Genomic DNA, 24,568 nt, shown 5'->3' with positions numbered 1-24,568 from the left:
TCAAAATATTATTGGTCATACTCAATGTGCCAAGCATGGTACGTTCCTGAAATATTAGGAAAACTGAGGATCTAAATAATTAAGAATGTTTACTGGCCACAATATAGGACTAAATTGCCAAAATGCAGCTGTGGCCTGTGGCCTGACGGGGATCTAGGAAAACCCAGGGATGTGGAGCAAGAGCAACTAGATAAGGTCATAAAGCCAGGTCTCCAAGGAATGCTTGTATCCTCGTTGTCCAGAGTTTATGGTCATCGGCAAACGTCCACGAGACAAGTAATGGATGGAAGTCGAAAGCACAGGGTCATTCCTAAACATTTAAACATACTTCAATGGACGGCACTTGACATTCATGCATGCATTCATTCATCAACCACTTGTCAGCTATAATGTACAAAAGTCTAGTAGGGAAACCTGCCGTGGACATTGGAAATTGCCATATATAGCAGAAAAGGAGTCATGCCGTAAAAAGTGTTGATAAGGTTTGTGGTCATTCAGAGGGGCCACCAGAGAAAGTATGGTTGCAAAGATCACCTTTGGGCTGGGCCTTACAAGTTAGACAGGAGTGCCTCGGAGGATGGATTTCTTAGTCTCTAGATCTCGACAACGGTCATCCTTACTGGAAGTATAAAGACCTGTATTTGTGCATAGTCACCAGCATGTTCCTTCTATTCCTTTCTACTTATGGTACATGTTGCCATTAGCCAAAAAATTTCTTTATGTACTGAATTGGTAGAATGGAGGGTAGGTGAGAGGTATCAGAATTTGGTGGGAAAGCCAAGGAGTACAGGGTCGGATGTATGTTTGCAGTGTGAAAAAGCTCCTGATTGTGGTGTGGTCCTTTTATATGGCCAGGCCATACTTTTCACTCATGTGGAAATTATTATTCAGAGATGACATGAGAAATGAAGACATCAAATCTAAGTGAAGGGATGGGGGTCTGGATGGGTCTCTGGGTTCAATCTCCAGCTCCATAAACAAAACAGAAATAACTAAGTGCACCATTATCAAAGGATAAAGACAAAGGAGAACTACAATTTAGGAAGGGAAATAACTTTTAATAAAATACGAACAAAAGTACCCATTTGTTTGTAAATGAAAAAAAAATCCTCAAAGTGAATATTTTCTTCATTGTCCTTTTGAAACTAACCAAATTTTAAGTGTAATTCTGGAGTTTTAGATATAGATTAAAATTTAAAAAACAAAATATTTTGTGCAGGTTTACTATATATGAAGCTCTTGTGTAAGTGACCTACATGTATCATCCCATTTAAGAACTACAGATATCTCATAAGGTGGTCATGATTATTTTCCTTTCTTTGCAGATGAAGAAATAGAAGTTTAACTATTTTAAATAATTTCTAGAGATCACACACCTTGTTAGTAGGAGCTAGAATTCCAAATTTGAGCAGGCCACTCCAGAGAGCATGCTTCGAATTCTATACTAGCATGCTACTTAATCATTTAAAGTCACATTAAATTGTTTGAACTAAACACTCCATACGTGTGATATGGGTTAGTTAATTAACCAATCAACAAAATTAGCACCTTTGTTAAAATTTTACTCCTTACACTTTTCTTTACAAAACAAATCATCAGCCTGAATAATTTTTGGCTTTGAAATAGATATATGCCACTGGTTCTTAAGTTTGATATTTCAGATAGAGTTCTTAGTCTTAGTCAAGGTGTTTGGTAGCAACCACTCCCAACCAAAAGAAGAGACTGTACCTAATTTTATAAATATTTAATGGCAGTAAAATTCCTCTTCTTCCTCTGGCCTGATTTATTTGTGGCAACACCATGCTGTTATGTGACCAATGGGTTAGATAAGTTTATTTTCATCTTACGTTAACTGAAATTTGAGAGAATTTCAACTTCAGTGATACTTTCTTTTCCCAAAGCTCAGTGGTCCACCAGCTCTAATGGTCTGGACACTTGTTAATGACCTGTGACCTTCATCTAGTGAGCATTTTTAAAGAAACCATACAGGGATGGGGTGCAGCTCAGTGGTTGAGCACTGGGCTAATGTGGAATGCCTTGGGTTTGATTCCCAGCACTAGGAAAAACCACACTAAAACAAAACTAACTCTGGGAAAATACTGCAGATCATTTTGATCATTTTACTTTTTATCAAATTATTCTGGGTATATTTGAAAAAGTAATCAATATATTAATAAAAGCTGAGATGATGTAAACACAATGCCACCATCACAATTTAAATTTAAATGAGTTATAAAACTTTCTTCACTTTTATCTTGCATATTAGCATTTTAAATAGTGGTAAATACTGAATATTCATGGCTCAGCATGTTATCCCATTTCTCTCATAAGTAATTGCCTAATGAGGTTCAGTGAAATGTTCTTTTGATGCTAAAGGCCCTTGACCATACTGAAAAAAATTTAAAATGTCAAGTCATGATTGAGGGTTAAAGAAAGCGCTTTTAGGAGGCATGTACAGTTTTATGCCAACACACTAATCTTTAAAACAGCTCAAGTATTTTTAAGCTTCAATAATGGAAAAAACAATATTGGGCAGGAATGAAACTGGAAGTGTTTAAATTGTTATTGCCTTAGGCAGAAACTGATTCACACAATAGTATTAAAAGCAAAACAATACTTTGATTCTTCATATTGGCTAAACACTTGAATTATATTCTTGTGCTATAAATTTTTCTCTTATGTATAGTTTTCACACTGAAGCTAATTTGATTTTCATTGGCCTAAAATATTTTCCTTTAAACTCCCAGATCAGCTAAGACAATATTTATCAGTTTCAACTCTCCTGAAGGGAATCACCAGCATTCGTGAAACCTAGAAAAAATAATCTTGCTTAGAAGCAAAACAATGTCATTTGATTCTGTGTCAGATGGGAAAATAGAATGTTTATTTTGAGGAGACAGCTCAAGGCACAAGCTACGCTAAGGGATTTGTTTTACCATTGTTTTTATATATATAAAAAAACTGACTTCAGGCTATTCAATCTACCCTGCTGAGAACTTAATATTTATATTTAGAAGGAAGTCCCTTTATATTGCCTCATTGTCTTTTGGAAATATTTCTATATCTTCAGTAAATGGTGTTAAGAAGTTAAACTTGTTTGCTTTTTGTCTACACTAGACTTAAGTGCTAAGAAAAACAGAATCAATCACTTTCCAGCAGACATAAACTTGGTTAATCGCATCAAATGCTCAACCATCATAGTATGCATTTCCAAACACAATTATAGGATGGCCTAACATAGTCTAAAATTCCATTTTCCACAGCCAATAAAAACAATTTTGTTGGTCTAGATCCAAAATATGCCCAGTTTAACTTGTGTATCTCAGTACTGTTTTAGCATGCCAAACCCCAAAGGGTCAGCTGTCTTTTCCACTCTTTTTCCTTGTTTTGTTCTAACAGGAGAGTACTAAATTGAGTGTTGAAGATACTGTCTTGGAAAAGAAGCATTTTATCGTTACAGATGCATGCATGTATGTGTGGCTGGCTCGCTGGCTGGCTGGCTGGATGGATGCATGGATGGGGTTTCTTTTATGTAGATCAAAATATATAGGAGTTAAGATCTTAATGCTAGGCCTGTTCATTGTAATGAACTGCCATTGCTTCTAAGCCTTAGTGAACAGAGGGAGACATAGGTATAGCTATAGATATGGATCAGATTTCACTACAAACTCAAAATTTGTAGATATGATACAGATGTGCATTTATTAATTGCCAATCTACTTTGTACAAGGCAGTGTTAAAGAAGTATACAGTATAAAAAGATGCATTATCCCCTCAGTCTTGCACAATAGAAGACAGGAAAATTAGTGATGAACCAAAAGAAGTAAATAGCTATTGCAGTTGCACTGCTGATACCTTCAAGTGGACATAAAGACTTTCCACAAAGGGGCATTGATCTTAGATTTGATTCTTAAGGAACCTTTTAGATGCAGGAGATAGCCACACTGAGGGGTGAACAGTATCTAGGATGCCTGCGGGAAGGATTTGAAGGAATCATAGTCTAAGCACAGAAACTTTGAACCCATAAATTCCTGGAGGGAGAACACAGTGATTTCTGAGTAGGTAAGCTGAAAGTGCTGCAGGATAGCTGAAGGTTGAGTGGATGAGTGGGTGAGATTTTAAGGCATATTACATATATATATATATATTACATAGAATATTACATATATCTGTATGTCTGTATATTTGTGTGACTTCTGAGTCATAAATAGAATACACAATATTTCATTTTATAGGATATGATATTGAGTTTGACCACTTCAGGGGCATCTGTGAATGACTGGAAAATTTTAAGCAAATGGGAATTTGACCTTTAAGGGGCTTTAATTATCAAAGGTAATGTGTGGATAAAATAGTATCCAAAATAGAAAGCTTTATAGGCCCTAGGGATACTAAAAACTAATTATGTCAGTGAAGATAAAAGGTGGTTTTGTTTTTATTTTTTACTTGAAGACTCAGGTGAATCTCAGTGAACATCAGCCATAGACTACTGATTTTATTTATTCTTTTCTAACTCCCCCCATTTCATCTCCATAAATGACATTTTTCCTGTTTTATGGAAAAACCTCCACCTGTTCAAATACCTAATTGCCCATTTAGTATCTCCACTTAGGCAATCCCTCCTTATTGTGAGCTAACAATGCTTCAGCAGTGAATGTTCCAACTTATTTCTTATTACCAATCTGGGTCTTCTTACACCTTTTCAAGCCAGAAACCCAAGTATTATCATAGAATCCTTTTCTTTCTTATTCAGTACATCTAATTATCACCTAAGCTCCATATATTATCTCTGTTAATTTCTCTCAAATATTCTTTTCCAGTTAATACCTTTGCCTTATTTTAAACTACAATAATCTCTTTATCTAGATGACCCTAACAGACATTCTACTGTTATCCCGACACCCACATTTATAATCCTCAAAAACGTATTCTATGTTTATGTTGGTGAGATCTTCCAAAACTGCAAAGTCAAAGATGCCATTCCCTGAGAGCAGCCCCCAAGTGACTTCTTATTGTCCTAGTGAATACAGCCTCAGCTCCACAGTATGATATACATGCATTGGGCTGTTATTTTCCCAGCTTCATTTCCTGCCATTTCCCCTCTTTTATTTCAAGTTATATATCAAGACACCTGATGCTTCCAGAATGCCACTGTATTTCATGCTTCTGCATTACTTCTCACCCCACTTTGTTTTGGTTGTCTTTTCCCTCACTGTGTTTCTCATAGACTGTTTTCCCTGGTGAACTTCTGATCACTAGCTAAGCCTTGCTAAAACACAGTTTCTACCATGAGTCTCCTTTTACTTCAAAGTTTCTTTTGCTTCTTTTATTTTATAAATGCATTTCTTGAATTGTATTGAAATTCCTTTAAAAGTAGATTATATTTTCCTTTTTCACTTGATCTTCTGGAGGACTGGAGCCATATTTTAATAATCATCATGCTCCTAACACCTGGTATATCTTTTGACACTTGGGCAGGAAAGTTGAGACATTTACTTTAACAGATAGGAATAAGACAAAAAACACTCCTTTCTAATATCCAAGTTTACCTTGCAATATGCCTTATGTATGGCCCCAGTGGAGATCAATTACAACTCCTTAGTCAAACACAGCCAGTTTTCCTCTGTTGTTGGGACAGAATGCTGATTCCTTGATTGCATCCCAGATGAAGATGCCGGTACAAGAAAAGACATTCTCTATAAATACAAGTAACATTCAACAAGATGAAATTCTCATCTTATGAGAAACTGGTGAGGTTGGAGATCAAGGGTACAGCAGATTCATTTCCCCCAGCTTAGGGCACTTGAGGGTAAGCCCCCCCTGAGAGGAAAAGCAGGAGGAACTCTGCAACAGTTGGGAGGGTGAATAACTGGACCTTGAAGTTCCCTTTAGATTCCAAGAATCTGTGATTCTATTTATAACAAATAATTCATTACCTCAAGGTCAAAAAATGGGTATCCATGTGCTCCTATACTGAAACTAGAAGACAGGGCCCTGCAGTTGTCAGTAACTGAGAATGAATTCAAAATCTCCAAAAATTTAAGAAGGCTAGACTTAATCAGTAATAGACTTGAGGCTCATCACTGGAAAAATCTGTCATAAAACAGAAGGTAGAGAAGACAGTGAAGATAAAAATATAGGCTGTTCCACCACTCCCAGCCCAGAGGAAGGGGCTTCTGGGCTGCCATTCCACTGCTCCCAGTGCAGAGGAGTTGAGCCATGTGGGTGCCAACAGCACACACCCCACCCCTGCCCCATTGAAATGAGAAGACATGTAAACAAGTCTCAAAAACAGACTTCCCAGATCACCTAAAGCAACCCCAATGGGAAATGAGATGGAAAAATCTGATGCTCAACCACCTAGACTCTGAACTGGCAACAAAAGAGGATCTGGAAAAAATGAAATCAGAAATAATTTCTCTGATAACAGGAGAGATTGTGGCCAGAGTGCAAGACATGATTAATAAATCTAGAGAGGACACAGATAAAAAAATAGAGGGGCTGAGGAATATGATGGAATCACATCATAGGAAACAGATGGAATCCCAACATAGGAAACAAATGGAATCGATAAAACAGATACAAATAGATTTCCAGGAGACTAAAAACTCCACTGAAAGTCTACACAGCAGAATGAGCCAGTGTGAGGATAAAATTTCAGATATAGAAGATAAGATTGCAATTAATGACCAGGAAAAGAAAAATTGCATGAAAATTGTAAGGGACCATGAGAAATCAATCCAGCAGCTGCTAGATGATGCAAAGAAGAATAACATAAGACTGATTGGAGTCAAGGAAGAAACAGGAATAATGAAGATGACATAAAAAACTGTTTATAGAAGTAATGGCAAAAAACTTTCTAAGCAGGGGAAAAGAACTTGACATACAGATAAGTGAGGCATATAGGACTCCAACTAGCCTTGATCAAAAAAAAAAAATCTACACATAGGCATATAATTGTTAAGATTCCAGAAACCCAACAGAAGAACAAAATTCTACAAGCAGTTAGAGAAAAGAAACAAATCATACAAAGGAGAGCCCATTAGAATCACAGCAGACTTCTCAGTGCAAACCATCAAGGCAAGAGCTTGGAGTGACATATTCCAAGCCCTAAAGGAAAACAGCCTCCAACTCAGATTGATGTACCCTGCAAAACTGATGGAGAAATAAGATATTTTCATGACAAAGAGCACTTTAGGAACTTCATGAATACCAAACCAGCACTCCAAAAAAATTTTAGATAATATCCTAGGAACAGACAATAAGGATCACAACCCCAGGAAGCCCAGCAGGATGAATCCATCAGGCATGACAAGAACTTAAATGTAAAGGGGGAGAATCCAACAAACAGAAAAAGTCATGACAATGATAAGTCAATACGTATCAGTTATAACCATCAATGTTAATGGTCTCAATTCACCAATCAAAAGAAATAGACTGGCAGAATGGGTCAAGAAGCAAGATCCAAAAAAATACTGCATACAAGAAACACACTTAATTCAAAAAGAAACTCATGGACTGAAAGTTAAAGGTGGAAAACAATACTCCATATGATGGGAACCCCAAAAAAAGCAGGAGTAGCTATCCTCTTTGCAGATCAAGTGGATTTCAAACCAACACTGATTCAGAGAGACAAAGAAGGACACTATATCCTTGTAAAAGGAACAATCCAACAGGAAGCGATGACAATCATAAGTATCTATGCACCAAACACTAGTTAGTGCTCCCAACTATATAAAACAAATATTAATGGACATGAAAAGTCACATATGCACTAATACAATTGTAGTGGGGAACATTAAGACCACACTGTCACAAATAGATCAACTAGAAAAACAATAAATAATGAAATGCTAGAACTCAATTGAACTCTTGAACAAATGAACTTAACTGATGTTTACAGAGTGTTCCACCTCACAAAATCAGAATACACATTCTTTTCAGCTTCACACAGGTCATTCTCCAAAATAGACCACATACTCACTCATAGGACGTGTTTAAGTAAGTGCAAAGGAATTGAAGTTATCCCCTGTATATTATCAGACTATAGTGAGATGAAATCAGAGATCAACAGCAAAAGAAACTGCAAGAATTTCATAAAAACATGGAAACTGAACAATACACTTCTGAATAACCAATGGGTCACAGAGGAAATTAAAGAAGAAATCAGACAGTTCCTTCAATTAAATGACAATGACAATACAACATATCAGAATCTATGGGACACAAGGAAAGCAGTCTTATGAGGGATATTCATAGCAGTGAATACACATATTAGGAAAACAGAACGAGCCCAATTAAACAACCTGATGCTGAAGCTCAGGCTTCTAGAAAAGAAGAGCAGGACAAACCCAAAGCTCATACAAGGGAGGAAATTATAAAGATCAGAGGAGAAATCAATTCAATGGAGACTAAGAGAATGATACAAAAAATCGGTGAAGCCAAGAATTGGTTCTTCGAAAGAATCAACAAAATTGACAAATCCTTAGACAACCTTATCAGAAAAAGGAAAGAAAAGGCCCAAATCCATGCAATTAGGAATAAAAAGGGTGAGATTACAACAGACCCAGCAGAAATACAGAGGATCATCAATACCTACTTTGAGAACCTATACACCAATAAGATGGAAGACAAAGAAGAAATGGACAGATTCCTAGATATGTATGAATTACCAAAGTTGAATGAAGAAGACCTAAAAATTCTAAACAACCCAATATCAACCAATGAAATTGAAAATTTAATTAACAACTTTTACCACCTAAGAAAAGCCCGGGTCCTGATGGCTTCACTGCTGAATTCTACAAAACATTTAGAGAGGAACTACTGCCACTACTGTTTATGCTCTTCAATGATATTGAAAGGGAAGCAATACTCCTGAATTCATTCCTGGAAGCAAGCATCACCTTGATCCCCAAAGCAGAGAAAGACTCAACTGAAAAAGAGAACTATAGGCCAGTCTCACTAATGAACACAGATGCAAAAATCCTTAATAAGATACTGGCAAATAGAATGTAGAAGATCATCAAGAAGATCATACACCCTGATCAAGTGGGATTCATCCCAGGGATGCAGGGATTGTTCAACATATGCATATCAATCAATGTAATACACTCTATCAATAGAGCCAAGGACAAAACCATGTGATCATCTCAATAGATACAGAAAAAGCATTTGACAAAATCCAACACTCATTTATGATAAAAGCCCTACAGAAAATTGGAATAGATGGTCTCTACCTCCAACTGATAAAAGCCATCTATGAAAAACCAACAGCCAATATCATACTAAATGGTCAAAAACTGAAATCCTTCACACTAAAATCAGGAACAAGACAAGGATGTCCACTATCACCACTCTTGTTCAATATAGTTTTGGAAACATTAGGCACAGCAATTAGACAAGAAAAAGAAATAAAAGGAATAAAGATAGGAAATGAAGAAGTAAAATTGTCATTATTTGCAGATGACATGATACTCCATATAGAAGACCCCAAGAACTCCACCAAAAGTATTCTAGACTTAATAACCAGATTTAGTAACGTAGTGGGATACAAGGTCAACACATAAAAATCAATAGCTTTCCTCTACACGAACAATAGACTCACTGAGAGAGAAATAGGGCAAATAATTCCTTTCACAACAGCATCCAAAAAACTGAAATACCTAGGAATCAACCTAACAAAAGAAATCAAAGACCTCTTCTCTGAAAACTATAGCACTCTGAAAAGAGAGATTGAAGATGATATCAGAAATGGAAAGACATCCCCTGCTCCTGGGTAGGAAGGATCAATATAGTGAAAATGGCCATACTTCCAAAACTGCTATATAGATTCAATGCAATCCCAATTGAGATCCCAGCAGCATACTTCACAGACCTTGAGAAAACAACCCAAAAATTCATTTGGAACAAGAAGAGACCCAGAATAGCAAAAGCAATTCTAGGTAACAGAGACATGGCAGGGGGTATCACAATCCCCAACCTGCAACTCTACTACAAAGCTACTGTGATTAAAAACAGCATGGTACTGGCAAAGAAGCAGACCTGAGGACCAGTGGAACAGATTAGAAGTTGCAGAAACAATTCCAGACAGTCACCTCGTCTTTGATAAAGGAGCCAGACACCCTCACTGGAGGAAAGATAGCCTCTTTAATAAATGGTGCTGCAAAAATTGGGTTTCAACTTGGCAAAGATTAAAACTAGACCTATGTCTCTCACCATGCAGTGAACTAAAATCAAAATGGATTAATGATCTAAATATTAAAGTAGAAACGCTGAACTGGCTGGAACAGAGGTTTGTTAGAATTCTTGAAGACATCGGTGTAGGAAAAGATTTTATGAACAAAACCTCAGTTGCCCATGAACTAGCACAAACAGTCAACAAGTGGGATGATCTCTTCTTAATAAAAAGCTTCTGCACAGGAAGAGAAACCACCAGCAGTGTGAAGAGACCACCCACAATGTGGGAAAAAAATCTTGTTCCTCAGACAAAGGTCTACTATCTCAAATCTATATAGAACTTTAAAAGATCAGACCTCTCAAATTTAAACACCCAATCTGAAAATGGGCATCTGAAATGAGGAGACATTTCTCAGACAAAGAAGTAGAAATAGCAAATAAATACATGAAAAAGTGTTCAGCATAACTGGTCATTGAAGATACACAAATGAAAACAACCCTGAGATTCCACCTCACCCCAGAAAGAATGGGTGCTATCATGAAATCAACCAATAACAAATGCTGGCGGGGCTGTGGGGAAAGAGGAACACTGCTCCACTGCTGGTGGGAGTGCAGACTGGTGCAACCACTATGGAAATCAGTATGGAGATACCTCAAAGAACTAGGACTGGAAGTTCCATTTGACCCAACTATTCCCCTTCTGGGTATCATTTCCAAAGAATTAAAAGAATCATACCACAGTGATATATGTGCACCTATGTTCATAGCAGCACAATCTGTAATAGCTAAAACTTGGAAGCAGCCCAAATGCCCATCAACTGGAGACTGGATAAAGAAAATGTGGTTTTTTAAATAAAATGAAGTACTACTGAGCCGTAAAAAATGAGAAATTAGAGACATTTATAGCTAAATGGATGCACATTGAGGTGAAACTTTTAAGTGAAAGAAACAGGACACACGTGTAAATACCGAATTTAGTATGCAAAACAAGTGTACAAAAGGACTAAATGTTATAATAGATAATGTGAATTAGAAAGAAAAGGGACAAAGGGGAAGGGGAAGTGGGAGGGGTAGGGGAAAGGAAAGAAGGGAATGGAATTAGTATGAGCAAATGAAAAAAATGGAAACAAAGTCTTTGTTAATAGGGAGGATGGAGGGGTTGAAGGGAGGGCAGAGGAAGGGGGAAAAATAAGAACCAAGAGAGATTGTGTAAAGGTGCAAATGTCCAATGATGAATGTCATTATATTGTATACCTAAATTGTACCAATAAAATAAAATTTTTAAAAAAGATAAAAATAAAAAACAATTATAAGGAACAGAGAAAGGGAATCAAGGTGAACCATGGGAAGCAATCGTATTTAAATGCATCGGCTATGGAGGAAGGCACCTCTGGGTTGTAGTCCTTGCTTTGACAGTTGTAGGTGTGTGATCTTAGCTACATCTAAAAGAAGCATGCTGATTCCTTCCCAGGTTCCCTTTGTGTTTGTAGAAGGGTCCTCAGCAGTGCTTGGTACTAGTTTGTCTCAGTAAATGACAGCAGTTCTTTTACAGATTACAGAGACTGGGTAGACTTCAAAGTCTATGAATGGAGCCCACCCATCTGTCTTAGAGAAGGTGAAACATCTTATGATGTGACTTTTAAAAAATACAGGGAGTTTTTAAATATATTTGGGTTGCTGTTGACATGGTTTTAAAGACACACACTTCAGTATTGGAGAGCCATACATATTGCAGTCAAACCACAACTTCAGTTTAAAAGTTATTCTGATTTTATTTTTTTCCCCTCAAGTTCTCAGTGATGTTTTGACCAAAATTTTTATTTATCCACTTTTGCTCAGTGAAGATCATACAGCAAACAAATGGTAAAATTTGAACTTTAAAGCCTCTAAATATTTAATTTTCTGGTTTTATTTCACTGATGCTTGCATCCATGAGGCTTATCTTGGAGAGTGACTCAAACCAAACTTATGTGTGTTTGAAATCAAGTCTTATTTCTAGAGTTCAACCTTATACAAATGATCATTTTCAAAGAATTACATTTTTAAAGATATGATTAGCCAAGATGCTTTTTTCATTAAGGCTGTTACTAAAACTAAGAATATAATCATGTAGAGGCAGTGTAATATGTTAATAAAAACAAAGTTGTTGACATTGGATTGAATTGAATTCAAATCTTACATGGCCCTTGGCAAATTATGGAACTTTTCTGAACTCTGTAGTTTTCCTGAGTGTGAATTAAATGCCTGAAAATCTGTCTTTTAGGTGTATTATGTAGAATTAACCAAAATAGAACATATAAAATATAGTGCCTGGTACATAGTATATGACTTACAAGTGCTTACAACTCTTCTGCTTCCATACTTTCCATTGGGTTAGTTGGAGAAAAGAGCAGATAGGAAAGATTGTTATTTTCTAGGACCACATAGCAAGATGAATGTCCATGACATGAAGAAGATGCAGCATTTCTAAGATTGATTTGATTTTCAGTATTCTATTCTGGTATTGGTCATGCATCAGATAGTATAGGACCTGATATGTTCAGTGTTGGCCTTACAAAAATGACACTGATCAGGTTAAATCTTACATGGAATTTGAATTTAGAGTTTAATAAAATGAACATATGAGTAAATCATAGTAACTATTCTATGTCATAGAACAACTAATAGTAATGGGGGGTTGATATGAAAAATAAGACAACAATTCCAGAGATAAGACTGATAAGAATAGATCCTTGCAATGTACTTGGAGTAAGCAGACTAATCAGTAGAGGCAAACAGAAAAACTGAAGGTGGAAGGAGTTTTTTGAGACACTAATGGAAGTAAAGTCACAAGTGTTTGGGTCTATTTTTATTCTGTTAATAATCATTTTTGTTTTAGAAAAGTGAGAGGTGGTGATCTATTTCTGTGCATTTGGGTTATTGACACAGAACCTATCATATATACTGTCGAAAGTCTGGAAAATTCAGTGGTTATTTCTATTCAAAGCCAGCATGATTCATGATTATCTCTGTTGCTGTCTAATTTTTAAAGCCTGGAGAAGTCAATAGGTTAGCGTTTAGGAATTTTCCATTTACCGACACTGATTCATTTCTTGGTGGTAGTTCTGCACATTTATTTACAGACATTACTGGAAGCTTAAGACAGACTTAAACAATTATTAATTGAATTTAGAGCCACTTAGAACCCAAACAAAATATGGAGGAAAGCTGGTAATGGTGACTCAGTACTGCAGCTGAGTTGATTCTTTAGTGATGGACTTCACAGTTGTGGAGGAATTAAACTGCTGCAGTATACAGCCACCTTTGAACAACTTTCCACTGAATGAAGAATTGTAAATAAGAATATTTTGGCATGTTTGAGAAGAAAATCTCTGAAGGATCATGCCTTTAAACTGTGGTATCACATGGATTGTTTCCCTAATTACAACCCCTCTTTTTATGTGATTGGTGGTAGCCTCTTTAACTTACTGGGTAATATGCTTTCCAACCATGTGTTATTGCATGGTGTTTATGGCTTGTAAGACTCTCCTCGCCCTTCTTCTTAGCCTGCTTGTTGAGTATCTGCATCCTTCAAGTCCCTGTTCAACCATCTCCTTTTTAATTCCTTGACTCAAAAGGAATTTTATATTAAGGCGGCTTCTTTTTGTAATGTTCCTTTAACTACCCACTATGCAAAAGTCATTTCCTTTTCCAGTAGAGTTATATATTGCTTGATTCCATACTGAGTAGTGGGTGTTTGGCTATGAGGATATATTTTAAATGATTTCCTTTGTTGTTGTTGTTGATGATGATGATGTTTTCACAGAATGTCACACTATTCAAAAGAAGCTGTTCGCCTGCCAGCACTAAAGGCTGTCAGAATTTGTGGGAGTACTAATTAGAGCCAATCAAACTTTAACTGACCTGCTTCTCCACTTCACTGGCAAAGAGGAATTTCTCCTAGTTGGTGAAATTGAAGACTCAGTTTGGAGGGACATAAATAACTTGGGAGTTGGCCAATTGAGGGAGCAGTTTTCCTTGCCACTACAAGGTATAAGTTGGGCTCCCTTATTAACTCATTTAAGACAACTATAATTCCATATATTTTGTAATTGAATAGCCAATAAAATTTAAGTCTGATGTACAAGTTGAGAGAATTTAGTTTAAAACTATTTACTTGTTTGAATCTGAAAGGGAGGGGTCCACCTCTGAGCAAAACATTTTTGATGAAATGGTGACCTCTTCAAAAGTGGTTCTGAGTTGCATTGTTAATTTTAGCATTCTTATTCTTTATTGTTTGAATGTGTACCCTCCAAAATTCAGGTGTTTCTAAGATGATAATAAAAGGTTTTATGGTTTGGATGGAGAACATCTCTCCAAAGACTCATGCACTCACAGTGGGGCTTTTGGGAGGTGACTGGAGCATAAGGGTGATATAGCTGACTTGCTGTTAGGAGATAGGGTCTGATCAGAGGAGGCACAGGGTCACTGGGGGTGTGACTTGGATGGAAGTACCTCTCTCCCAGGCTGCTCTCTTCTCTCTGTTTCCTAACTGCCATGGTGTGAGCTCCACCAGGGCCATTTCTGCTATGGAGCCAGCTGACTATGGATTGAAAACAGGAACCAAAATAAACTCTCTTCTTTTAAGCTGGGGATGTCAGATACTGTGTCCCAGCAACAAGAAAAGTGACTAAAACAGTGGCTTTTAAGAGGTGACTAGGCTAAGAAGGCTGCTTCCTTCCTAAGAGAAGTGGGGCTTCTTTAAAGCACTTCCCGCTGTATTTGGTTAGCTTGCCTTCTGGTGTCAGCACACCAGACGCTGACAGCTTGATCTTGAACTTCCCAGAGTCAAGAACTATGGGACAATAATTTTCTTTTCTTCATAAATGATCCCGTCTCAGGCCTGCTATAAGAGCAGCACAAAATGGACTAAGACACCATTGTATTTGCTCTCAGATACATAAAGTTCCTGATTTGAAGAAGTGTATTGACAAATATTTCCAGATGAAACATATACATAAGTATTAGAAAATGCTTTGAGTTATTACAACGCATCAGTAAGAGTCTATGTTTAGGTTCTGTCGTACATATGAAGAAAAATATATTTTTGGTGTAATTTGATGGGGTTTATTTTTATGGTAGTCAGGATGAGTTAGCTGTTCTGATCTTTCCTGCAGTCACTGCATCTTATAGTATGAGTTTCTGCATGCAGTGAACTTATGAATTCATGAACAAATAATTACAGAGATTACACTACAACGAGGGAAATAAAGATGTGGTGTAAGTATGTTAAATTCAGATGGGGTGGTCAGGAGAGTCACCTGTCTGAAGAGATGAAATCTGAGCAATGAGCAGGACAAAGAGCATTTCAGAGGAACAGTATGTCCAGAGAGCCAGGAAAGACTGGAGCACTCCAGAAAAACATGCCCTTGTTACCAGCTGGAAGAAAAACAGCCCAAAAGGTCCAACTTGGGGAAGGGGAACAGACAGGTGAGAGCCAGAGGAAGCAGCATGTTCCGCCATGGTGTGGCGGGCTCACTGGGCTCACGCAGAAATGAGTAAGAGAGCATCATAATGTATGGGGCATAGTGTGCTTTCCTTGACTCCATTTTAATGATATGACCTTTCCCTTGTCAGCTAGAGGCATCCACCTTTCTCTTGCGGGAGTGGGGAGCGGGCCTGATATTAGCACAGATGAAAGCAAAGACAAATAAGAAGCCCCACTTCGAATACCTGAATGGAATTTCTGAGTCTCCTGTAAGACAATAGTCCTACAATTCAGGCTTTGTTCACACTAACAAGTGTTTCCCAAGTTCCTGATACTCTATCACATGTAGATGGTTGAGGCCTGTAGACCCGAACATGGGGTTTATTATAAACCATGGATAAAAGGCACTCAGGAGATACATTAGGCAGAAAATCCCTTGTAGGATGGAGAAACTTATCTCTTCTGCCCAGGTGAAGTACTGTATAGAAAAGAGCACTGTAACATGTGATGTTTCGTGCAAGTGGATCAAGTATTTTGACCTTCTACCTGTCAGATGAAATCCCAGTGAGGGAACATGTTTGGTTGAAAGTGAAAGCCTGAAGCAGAGAGGATATTGCCATGACTTAGTAAATTAAAACGGGTGTGGCCAGTCCCAAGCTTCCCTCAGGGCCAGTGTGGAACAGATGCCCAAGGAAGTCCTGCTGGCCCCGTGACACTGTTATCCATCGTGATCAGATGGCAAAGGTTAAGAGTCTCACAGAGATCTACTTGAGGATCTGGGTGAGGCTAGAAGACCTGGCAGCACCAGTGAAGGCTGAGGTGGCCTCAGTCAGCAGGCAGTGACTACAGTTCTGAAACCGGTGAATGAACAGAGCAGCATGGAGCTGAGCTGTAGGTGTCCGAAGGATCCAAGTGATTAGACAGACAAAGGGCTCTGTTGCAAAGGCCGGAGTACGCAACTGACAGCAATGACCTGCAGGTTTGGCCACATCTTTTCTGCCCCCTTGAAGCCACAGAAACTCAATTCCTTATCAATTTAGATGTCTCCTTGAAGAAAACCAGAGCTTGGAAGGAAATACAAAAGACTGTACAGTACTTTTACTAGATAGGAATTAATTTTTGAAAAAAGCATACTTATATAAGAATATGATGGGGACCTAGACGATTGCTCTGTTCATGTATTTGTGCATTTAATAAATGACCATTGAGTATCTCTTATGAACCACACACAGGGAATACCACGGACCCTAAAGCCCCACCTTTCTAGATTTCAAATTCTAGTGAAGATATTTCCAAGATGAAGCAGTAAAGAAACAGTCAAATATGAAAAAATAAAGATGCTACCATCAAGTTTCTTATTTGAGTCATGCACTATATTTTTAATCTTCCAACAATGGGGGTGGAAAGCATTCTGGTGGTACACATGACCTCACAGTGGTGAAGCAAAGCTAAAAATGACTATGAAGTTTGTTCTTGGTTGACATCTTATCCTGGAGTCAGTGAGAGAGAGTCACAGAGTGTCAGAGCAGGAAAGCATTTTAAAGGTCATCTGGCCCAACCTCGTAGTTTGACAAAGAGGAAAACTGGCAACATAGAGGCAGTTAGAGAAAATTGCTGCTACAGCTAGGTTTACAGTATGTTCTGTGACGTTAATCCAGGGCTGTCTATACCAGAGCAGAGCTTCCATTCAAGTCTTAGTAGGAAATATTCATTGATTAGCTTGTTCAATTCACCTTAATATCTCTAGTCCCTTTTGAAAAGAATTTAGGGCTGGCTCTTGTAAATACTAGGACCATAATGGACCATGTTACAGTATTTAAGTAGGGTAAGAGATTAGGAGAACAGACACTCCATAGAGGGGTTGGGTGTGTCTCCTCTCTCTCCACAGAATGTTAAATGTAGCCCATACAGAGCTCAAGCAGCCTCAGAAGCAACAGATTGCCTACATAACAGCTGTCTTATTAGGAGATTAAACGCTTGGGCACAGGGAAGAGAGATCTGAATTCAAATCCTAGCTCCACCATGTATCAACTAGCTTCTTAATCAATTGTGAAACCTGTGACAAGACATTCATTATAAAAAATGCGTGAAATGCTGAAAGCTGTGAATGAATTACCTGGAAAGGATAAATTTGATCTAAGTTCTCTCTAAAGGGTGCTACTCTTGTTGCAGTAGATTTTCTTCCAGTGGAGGAGAGGCAGAGTTATGGTTAGTCCATCAGGAATGATTCACTTTCAGTTATTTATCTTATGGTATAGTTAGCCAAGTAATGTTTTCCTTTACTGGTGCAATATTTATGGTTATGACAAATGAAAATTGTGATATTGTTTGTGTTTAATAAATATATTATACTCTTTTGGGGTCATTAAGATCTAGGTACTTTTCTGGGGAGTATCATGTATACATTTTATCTTTCATGTATGATGTGCCCAAAAAATGAACAGTTGAGAATGACTGAAGAGGATTTTAGGTATATAAGATACTCAGGAATACTGAAAGCTAGTGTGTGGTGGATTGACTAATGGTCAACTTGAAATGCCCAGCAGAACTGGATGGTTCTGGGTGTGGAAGACCTACCTGAGGATTGTTGCAAATGGCATAAAAAGAGAACTGGAGGGGAAGATCCTCTACTGTTGATTTTCTTGGAGAAGCTTGCCTCATCTGGTTTTCCTGATGCAAACTTGTCTGTTCTCATTGGAGGAGGAGCTTGCATCCTCTCTGTCCCTGAGAATGGCTGCTGTTCTCCTCAGGGGAGCTCTGATCTTCGCTGTGAGGATCACTTCCTGGCTCCATTGTAGATCCCTCAGCCTGGTGACACAAACCTTCACCCTGCTGGCACAGGCTTTCTAGCTTCCACTACTGTGTTTGGGCCTTCTCACTGTAGATCCTTGATACAGATAAGCAGGAAACATTCCCATGGGCTCTAGGCCTCTGGCTGGACTCATAGAGGACATTGCCTTGGGCTCTAGGCCTTCAGATGGACTTGTGTGGGACACTGCTGTGGGATCCCGGCCCTCAGTTGGATTCTTCAGGTCTCTAGTGTGTGGACAGATCTCTTGCACTCATCTGCATTTGACTTTTTGGGTGACTATTATAAAATAATCCTATAAATTACATGTCCTGTATTAAATCTATTAACTTGCAAGCCCTGACTACAACAGCTAGTTTTCCCTTTGCTGGAAGGTGGAGGCAAGAGTGAAAGAAGCAGGGCTTAAAAACATAATATGATATGTACGTAGTGATTAAAAAACAAAGTATCATTAATTCTCTCATATTTCTTTTTCCCTCCTCCACTTAATTTAAAATTTTCTTAAGTATATAAATTATGATACTGTGTTTAATTAAATTGTGTTGAAAATAAAAAGAACACACACTTAATCTCAGACTGATATTTGGCTACACTTATGTGGTTACAGTAATAACTTGGAGTTGCATTTGTTTTCAATTGTTTAGGTGGCATAATATCAAATGGTCTTTCTGCCACTGCATGCTTTGGCACTTGTATAGTATATTATAAACAGAGCCAGGAAAGAAGCTATAGCAATGAAGACAGGATACAAAATCAATAGCTTTTCTAAACATCAATAATGAACTACCTGAGAAAGAAATCAGTAAAACAATGCCATTCACAATAGCTTCTAAATACATACATACGTTACACACATACATACATACATACCTAGGAATCAACCTAACCAAAGAGGTGAAAGACTTCTACAGTGAAAATTACAGAACACTGAAGAAATTGAAGAAGATTCTAGAAGATGGAAAGATCTTCCATGTTTATGGGTCAGCAGAATTAATATTGTCAAAATAGCCATATTACTCAAAATGATCTGCAGATTCAATGCAATCTCCAAAATGCCAATGAATTTCACTGAATTAGAAAAAAAATCCTAAAAGTCATTTTATGAAATATGAAAACTAAAGACTCAGAATAGACAAACTAATACCAAGCAAAAAGAGCAAAGCTGAATGCATCAAAATACCTAATTTCAAATTATATGACAACAAAAACAGCACGATACTGACACAAAGATAGACATGCAGACCCAATGGAATAGAAGAGAGAACACAGAAACAAAAGCACCCAATGAGAGCCATCCCAATTTATAACAAAGGAGCCAAAAATACATGTTGGAGAAAAGACAGCAACTTTAACAAATATACCTGGGAAAACTGGATATCCATATGTAGAATATTGAAACTAGATCCCTAACTTTGTCACCCTGTAGAAAAATCAATTCAAAATGGATCAAAGACCTGAAACTTGTTTTTGGTTTGTTCTTTCTTCCTTTCTTTTTCTTTTTTAAAATTTCTTTTTTCCTTTTTCTTTTTCTTTTCTTTTTGAGACAGGGTCTTGCTATATAGTTCAGGTTGTCCTTGAACTCACTATGTAGTCCAGGCTGGCTTTGCCTGGAACTCACAGTGATCCTCCTGCCTCAGCCTCCAAAGTGCTAGGATTACAGGTGTACATCATCACGCCTAGACAAAAGACCTGAAACTTTGAAACTGCTAGAAGAAAACATAGGGGAAACACTTGAAGCCATTAGAGAGGTAGAGGTAAAGACTACCTCAATAGAATCCCAAGAGCACAAGAAATAATAGCAAGAATCAACAAATGGGACTACCTCAAACTAAAAATTTCTGCAAGGGAAAAAGTCTGTAGAGTGAGGAGACAGCCTACAGAATGGGAGAAAACCTTTACTAGGTCCTCTTCCAACAGAGGATTTATATGTGAATATATAAAGAGCTCATAAAACAGTGAAAAATCAAATACCCCAATCATTAAATGGGCAATGAATTGAACAGACTCTTATCTAAAGAAGTGTAAATGGCCAATAACTATATAAAAATGGTCAACTTTTTCAGCCATTAGGGGAATGCACATCAAAACTATACTGAGATTCCATCTCTGCCCAGGCAGAATGGCTATCATCAAGAATACAAAAATAATAAATGCTAGAAAGGATGCCGGGGAAAAGGAAGCCTTTTACACTGCTGGTGGGGATGTAAATTAGAGCAGTCACTATGGAAATCAGTAGGGAGGTTTCCTAAAAAACTAAAAATCGGCTGGGGATTTAGCTCAGTGGTTCCACTGCCCGCCCCACAAGCACAAGGACCCAAGTTCGATCCCCAGTACCAAAAAAACCAAATAACAAAAAAAAACCTCACTAAAAATTGAAGAATAAAGAAATGAAAAATACAAGAAAAAGAAGAGTTCACCCATCTTCCATGATTATTAAGAGAGAATGCAATGACACTCTTAATATCCTTTTGATTGGCAACATCCTGTGAATTGATCTATGGACTTCATCACACAAAATGAGTGACTTAAGGTGAATAAATTGGAATGTTTTACCTGAGTGCCTTAACAAATGAAGTTAAATATTTTCTGAGCACCTGGTATGTCTGTAACAGTGCTGAGTGGGATGGGGTGTGGTGTGGGAGCCTGTGTATGTGTCTTAATCAGTTTCCTCAAGGTGGAGACAAAATACTAGACACCTGCAACTCAAAGAGCAGAGGTTTATTGTGGCTCACAGTTTTCAGCCCATAGTTTGCTGCTTCAAGACAGAAATGGCATGGTGGAAGGGCTTGAGTGGAGGAAATCTGCATGTATCATGGTGGCCAGGAAACAGAGAGTGAGGAGAAGAGTGACCCTTGTGACCTGCCTCCTCCAGCGAGGCCCTATCTCCTAACAACAAGTAAACTAAACTATATCACCCCCATGAAGACCCCACCTTTCCAAAGTGCATGAGGCCTTGGAGGGACACTGTCATTCTTAACCTGAGTGTGTGTGTGTATGTGTGTATCCATGTGTGTGAAGTGTTAGAGTCAGGCTGCATTTGTTTTATCACATCAGGAAAAATATAAACACCATTTCTGAATCCTTCTCCTGGAAGGGAGACTATTCATAATAAGTTATAGTTTGTCTATTTTATAATGTAATTGGCCTGGTTACATTAACATAGTGCAGTTGTGTCAGTGTAATTTAAACAATAGTGAGCTTTTTCCATTTTATTAAATACTACATTAAAATTGTTATGTTAGTAAAGGCAACACTCCTTCCCAAAATCAAACCTAAATACTCTGAGAAAAGTTAATGAAAATATTTTTAAAAAATATATATATTTTTTTCTGCTATGTGAATATTTAATTTATGGGTTCCATCCCATGGCTCTTCAGGTATGAAGATTGGGTTTAAATATAGTGCTTAATATGAATGCAAATCTCATTTGTCTCTCTTAATCACTTAAGAGATAAAAGAATGTTAGTCTTATGTTCTAGATTTCCTGTGATCGATTTAAAAACTTTTGCGTTCTTCAGTTATAATCAAGTGTTTGAGCTTCAAATTAGACTGCATACTTTCCTGCCATTTGAACTATACCTTGGCTAGATGTTTGTTGCCATTTACATTGTGTTCCTTTCATTATGTTCCTGAAAAGCCAATCTCAGATGGTTTATTTTATTACATGCCAAACCTATGGCCTGGATTCTTATGACAGTATCAACTGAGAGGAACTTTGTTAGGGGATTCAGAAAAATTTCCAAAATAAGATACAGTGGACACTTGACTTATGAACTCAATTCATTTCTGAATGCTGGTTATAACTCAAATTGGTCAATTGAAGGCTCAGGCTCCTCTCCACAGCCTTCAAAGTCTCTCTCCTGTATACATGCAGGTCTCGGTGACCTTAGAGAGACACTGGCCCAGGATTTCTCAGTTAACCCCACACAGGAAAGGATTCTGTCATGTTCCTTCCAGAACCCTTTAAGGGTTAAGTCTGTATCTGAGACCATCTGGAAGCACAAGCAACCAGCATTTGGATTGTAACTCAAGATGTTGGTCATAAATTAAAACTAAAATTCTGGTGGTAACCCAAGTTATTTTTATGTCAGGCCAGTCATAACTCAAGGGTCCACTGTATGTTAAAAAATGAAGATGTAAGTTATCTGTAATTAGAATAAATACATGCCATGTAATTCTAAGTTTTCTACATAAAATAATTTTTAATGTCATCTATTTTGAGCTGCCTACACATTCTTTTTTTTACATACTTTTCTTTAAGTTCACATTCCACCATAAAATAAAACCTTAGGCTTCTAGGCAATTTGGGGGGTATCATGTCTCTCTCTCTCTCTCTCTCTCTCTCTCTCTCTCTCTCTCTCTCTCGGGAAGCTGCATCTGGGTTCACACATCTGGGTACAAGGTCACCAACAGAATTGAGCAATTTTTGTTTTTCTAACTTTCACTGCTCTGGCTCCCTTCTCTTGGGCTTCTATCAGTGGAAATGGCATCTTCCACTTCAGCCAAGTGCAGGTTATTAGGTTATGAGTGCTAAAAATGATGAGCCATCCCACACTTCATCCAGTGTGAACAAAAGCAAAATTGTAAAATAATTATAATCTCTGGAAGCAGAACCAGCCAGGCGGTCCAGGCGCATCTTTCTTTACTCATTCGTATACAGTTCCTATTTTAACAGGACAGTCCCAGAGGGTGCTCCCATGGACTGCTGAACCAGCTGTACAACTTTTATTTTGAAGAAAAAAAGTTGAGCCTCTGAACAAGCTGTTTTAAAGACAGGGAGGGACTTAGCCCCGCCGAGTTGGACCAGCATGTGGAAGGACAGCTCTCATGGCTGCAATCACGTAGGGAGCTCCTACCTGGATGACACTTGGAGTGGGACGCTTTCTGTTTGTTTTGCTCTGTTTCAGAAGGTCCTGTGCAAGTCTCTCATCCGTGTCAGTGTGACTCGTGGTGGTTTTTGCACACCCTGCTCCCAGTGGGGGAGTGCCCTGACGTGCCTGTCTTATGTGGCCTCTATGGACACACTGCTCAGCTGGCAGAGAGCAGGGAAGTTTTCTCCCAGCACCCAAAAAGAGAAAGAGGAAACTACTTTTTCCTTCTGGGCTTCTTGCAACACAATAGATCAGGATAAGCTTCCACATTCCCTCCCTGGATTTTCTGGAGTAGTTTCCAGGAAGAAGTTAAGCCTTCACCTTTAAATGGATGACCATGTCACCATCAGGAAGAAACATCTCCAAAGACCCATCTTTCGGTAAGTAACACAGCATCCCAGGTGGCTCCAGCAACAATAGTTTCTCGTCCTCAGCATTCTGGCGCTGAGCTGCAGCAAAAAGTGAAGAGTGTGTCTGAAGTCTAACTTCCTGCATAATGGAGGAGTCCTCTTATTTTCTGTTCTCTGAAATTCTGTACATGAGCTCTTATCAGCTCCTCAAAGTATATTTTAAAAACATCTTAACTATTCAAGAACATGAATGACATAGTACTGGAAAAACTTTTGCAGCATTATGCAATCCTTTCTTGTTTCTGACAATAGATGCACAGCCCTCTAAAGAGAAAATATTGTGCTTGGTTCTTTCAACTGATTATACTCAAGGGCAGGCTTTATTTCTCTAAATGCTCCATCTTTCTGAAGTAATATATCACGAGATAAATTTGAACTTGATAACTACTGTACTAGAGTACATATATTGGAGCTAGGAATCAGACCAGCAGTTAAGAAACAATAGAGCAATAAGAAAAATTACACACTGGTGAAATTTGTGGCTGGGAAAAATGTAATTACCATACAATAAATGGGGCTAAATTTTTATTTGGGGGGAGGGACACTTCCTTTGGAGCAGCTGTCTTCCAACTGATTTTTTAATTATTGATTTTAAACTATGTCTGTTAAAATTCAGAATTGGGAATTAACAATTTAAAGTAGGCAGAAAATGAACACAATTTCTGTCTTTTAAGACAAAATGTTTTTAAAGCAAAATGAATTATACATCAATTTAATTCTTTTCTCAAAATTATACAAAACATATAAAGATACTAAACAATACCAATACTAATAATGTCAAGTTATAGCCACTGGTTGTTGATGTACAGTTAAATATAGAATAATAGAAATTGAG

General features: G+C 37.8%; 1 protein-coding gene and 1 long non-coding RNA gene across 12 annotated transcripts in view; one reads left to right on the top strand and one right to left on the bottom strand.

Annotated features, from left to right (window-relative positions):
- Positions 1-24,568, top strand: part of Pde1a (phosphodiesterase 1A) — a 309,018-nt gene that overhangs the window by 70,505 nt on the left and 213,945 nt on the right. For 2 of the 11 annotated variants that reach the window (XM_087201245.1, XM_087201220.1), the window contains exon 1: positions 23,240-23,703. The exons of 8 other annotated variants lie outside the window; for them this stretch is intronic. In XM_087201245.1, the coding sequence (XP_087057371.1) occupies positions 23,651-23,703 (53 nt within the window). In that variant the 5' untranslated portion in view covers positions 23,240-23,650. Of the gene's footprint in view, positions 1-23,239; positions 23,704-24,568 lie in introns of those variants that run through there. One more of the 11 variants, XM_004868174.3, reaches the window with a different exon arrangement.
- The window catches only part of LOC110346352 (uncharacterized), a 323,700-nt gene that overhangs the window by 106,429 nt on the left and 192,703 nt on the right, over positions 1-24,568 (bottom strand). The gene's annotated exons all lie outside the window — the stretch shown is intronic.

Source organism: Heterocephalus glaber, unplaced genomic scaffold (assembly GCF_053883595.1).
Source record: "Heterocephalus glaber isolate CG9 unplaced genomic scaffold, H.glaber_assembly_v1.0 deba00000347, whole genome shotgun sequence".
Taxonomy (NCBI): domain Eukaryota; kingdom Metazoa; phylum Chordata; class Mammalia; order Rodentia; family Bathyergidae; genus Heterocephalus; species Heterocephalus glaber.
Note: the sequence above shows the minus strand (reverse complement) of the source record. Positions and strands in the feature narration are given on the sequence as shown.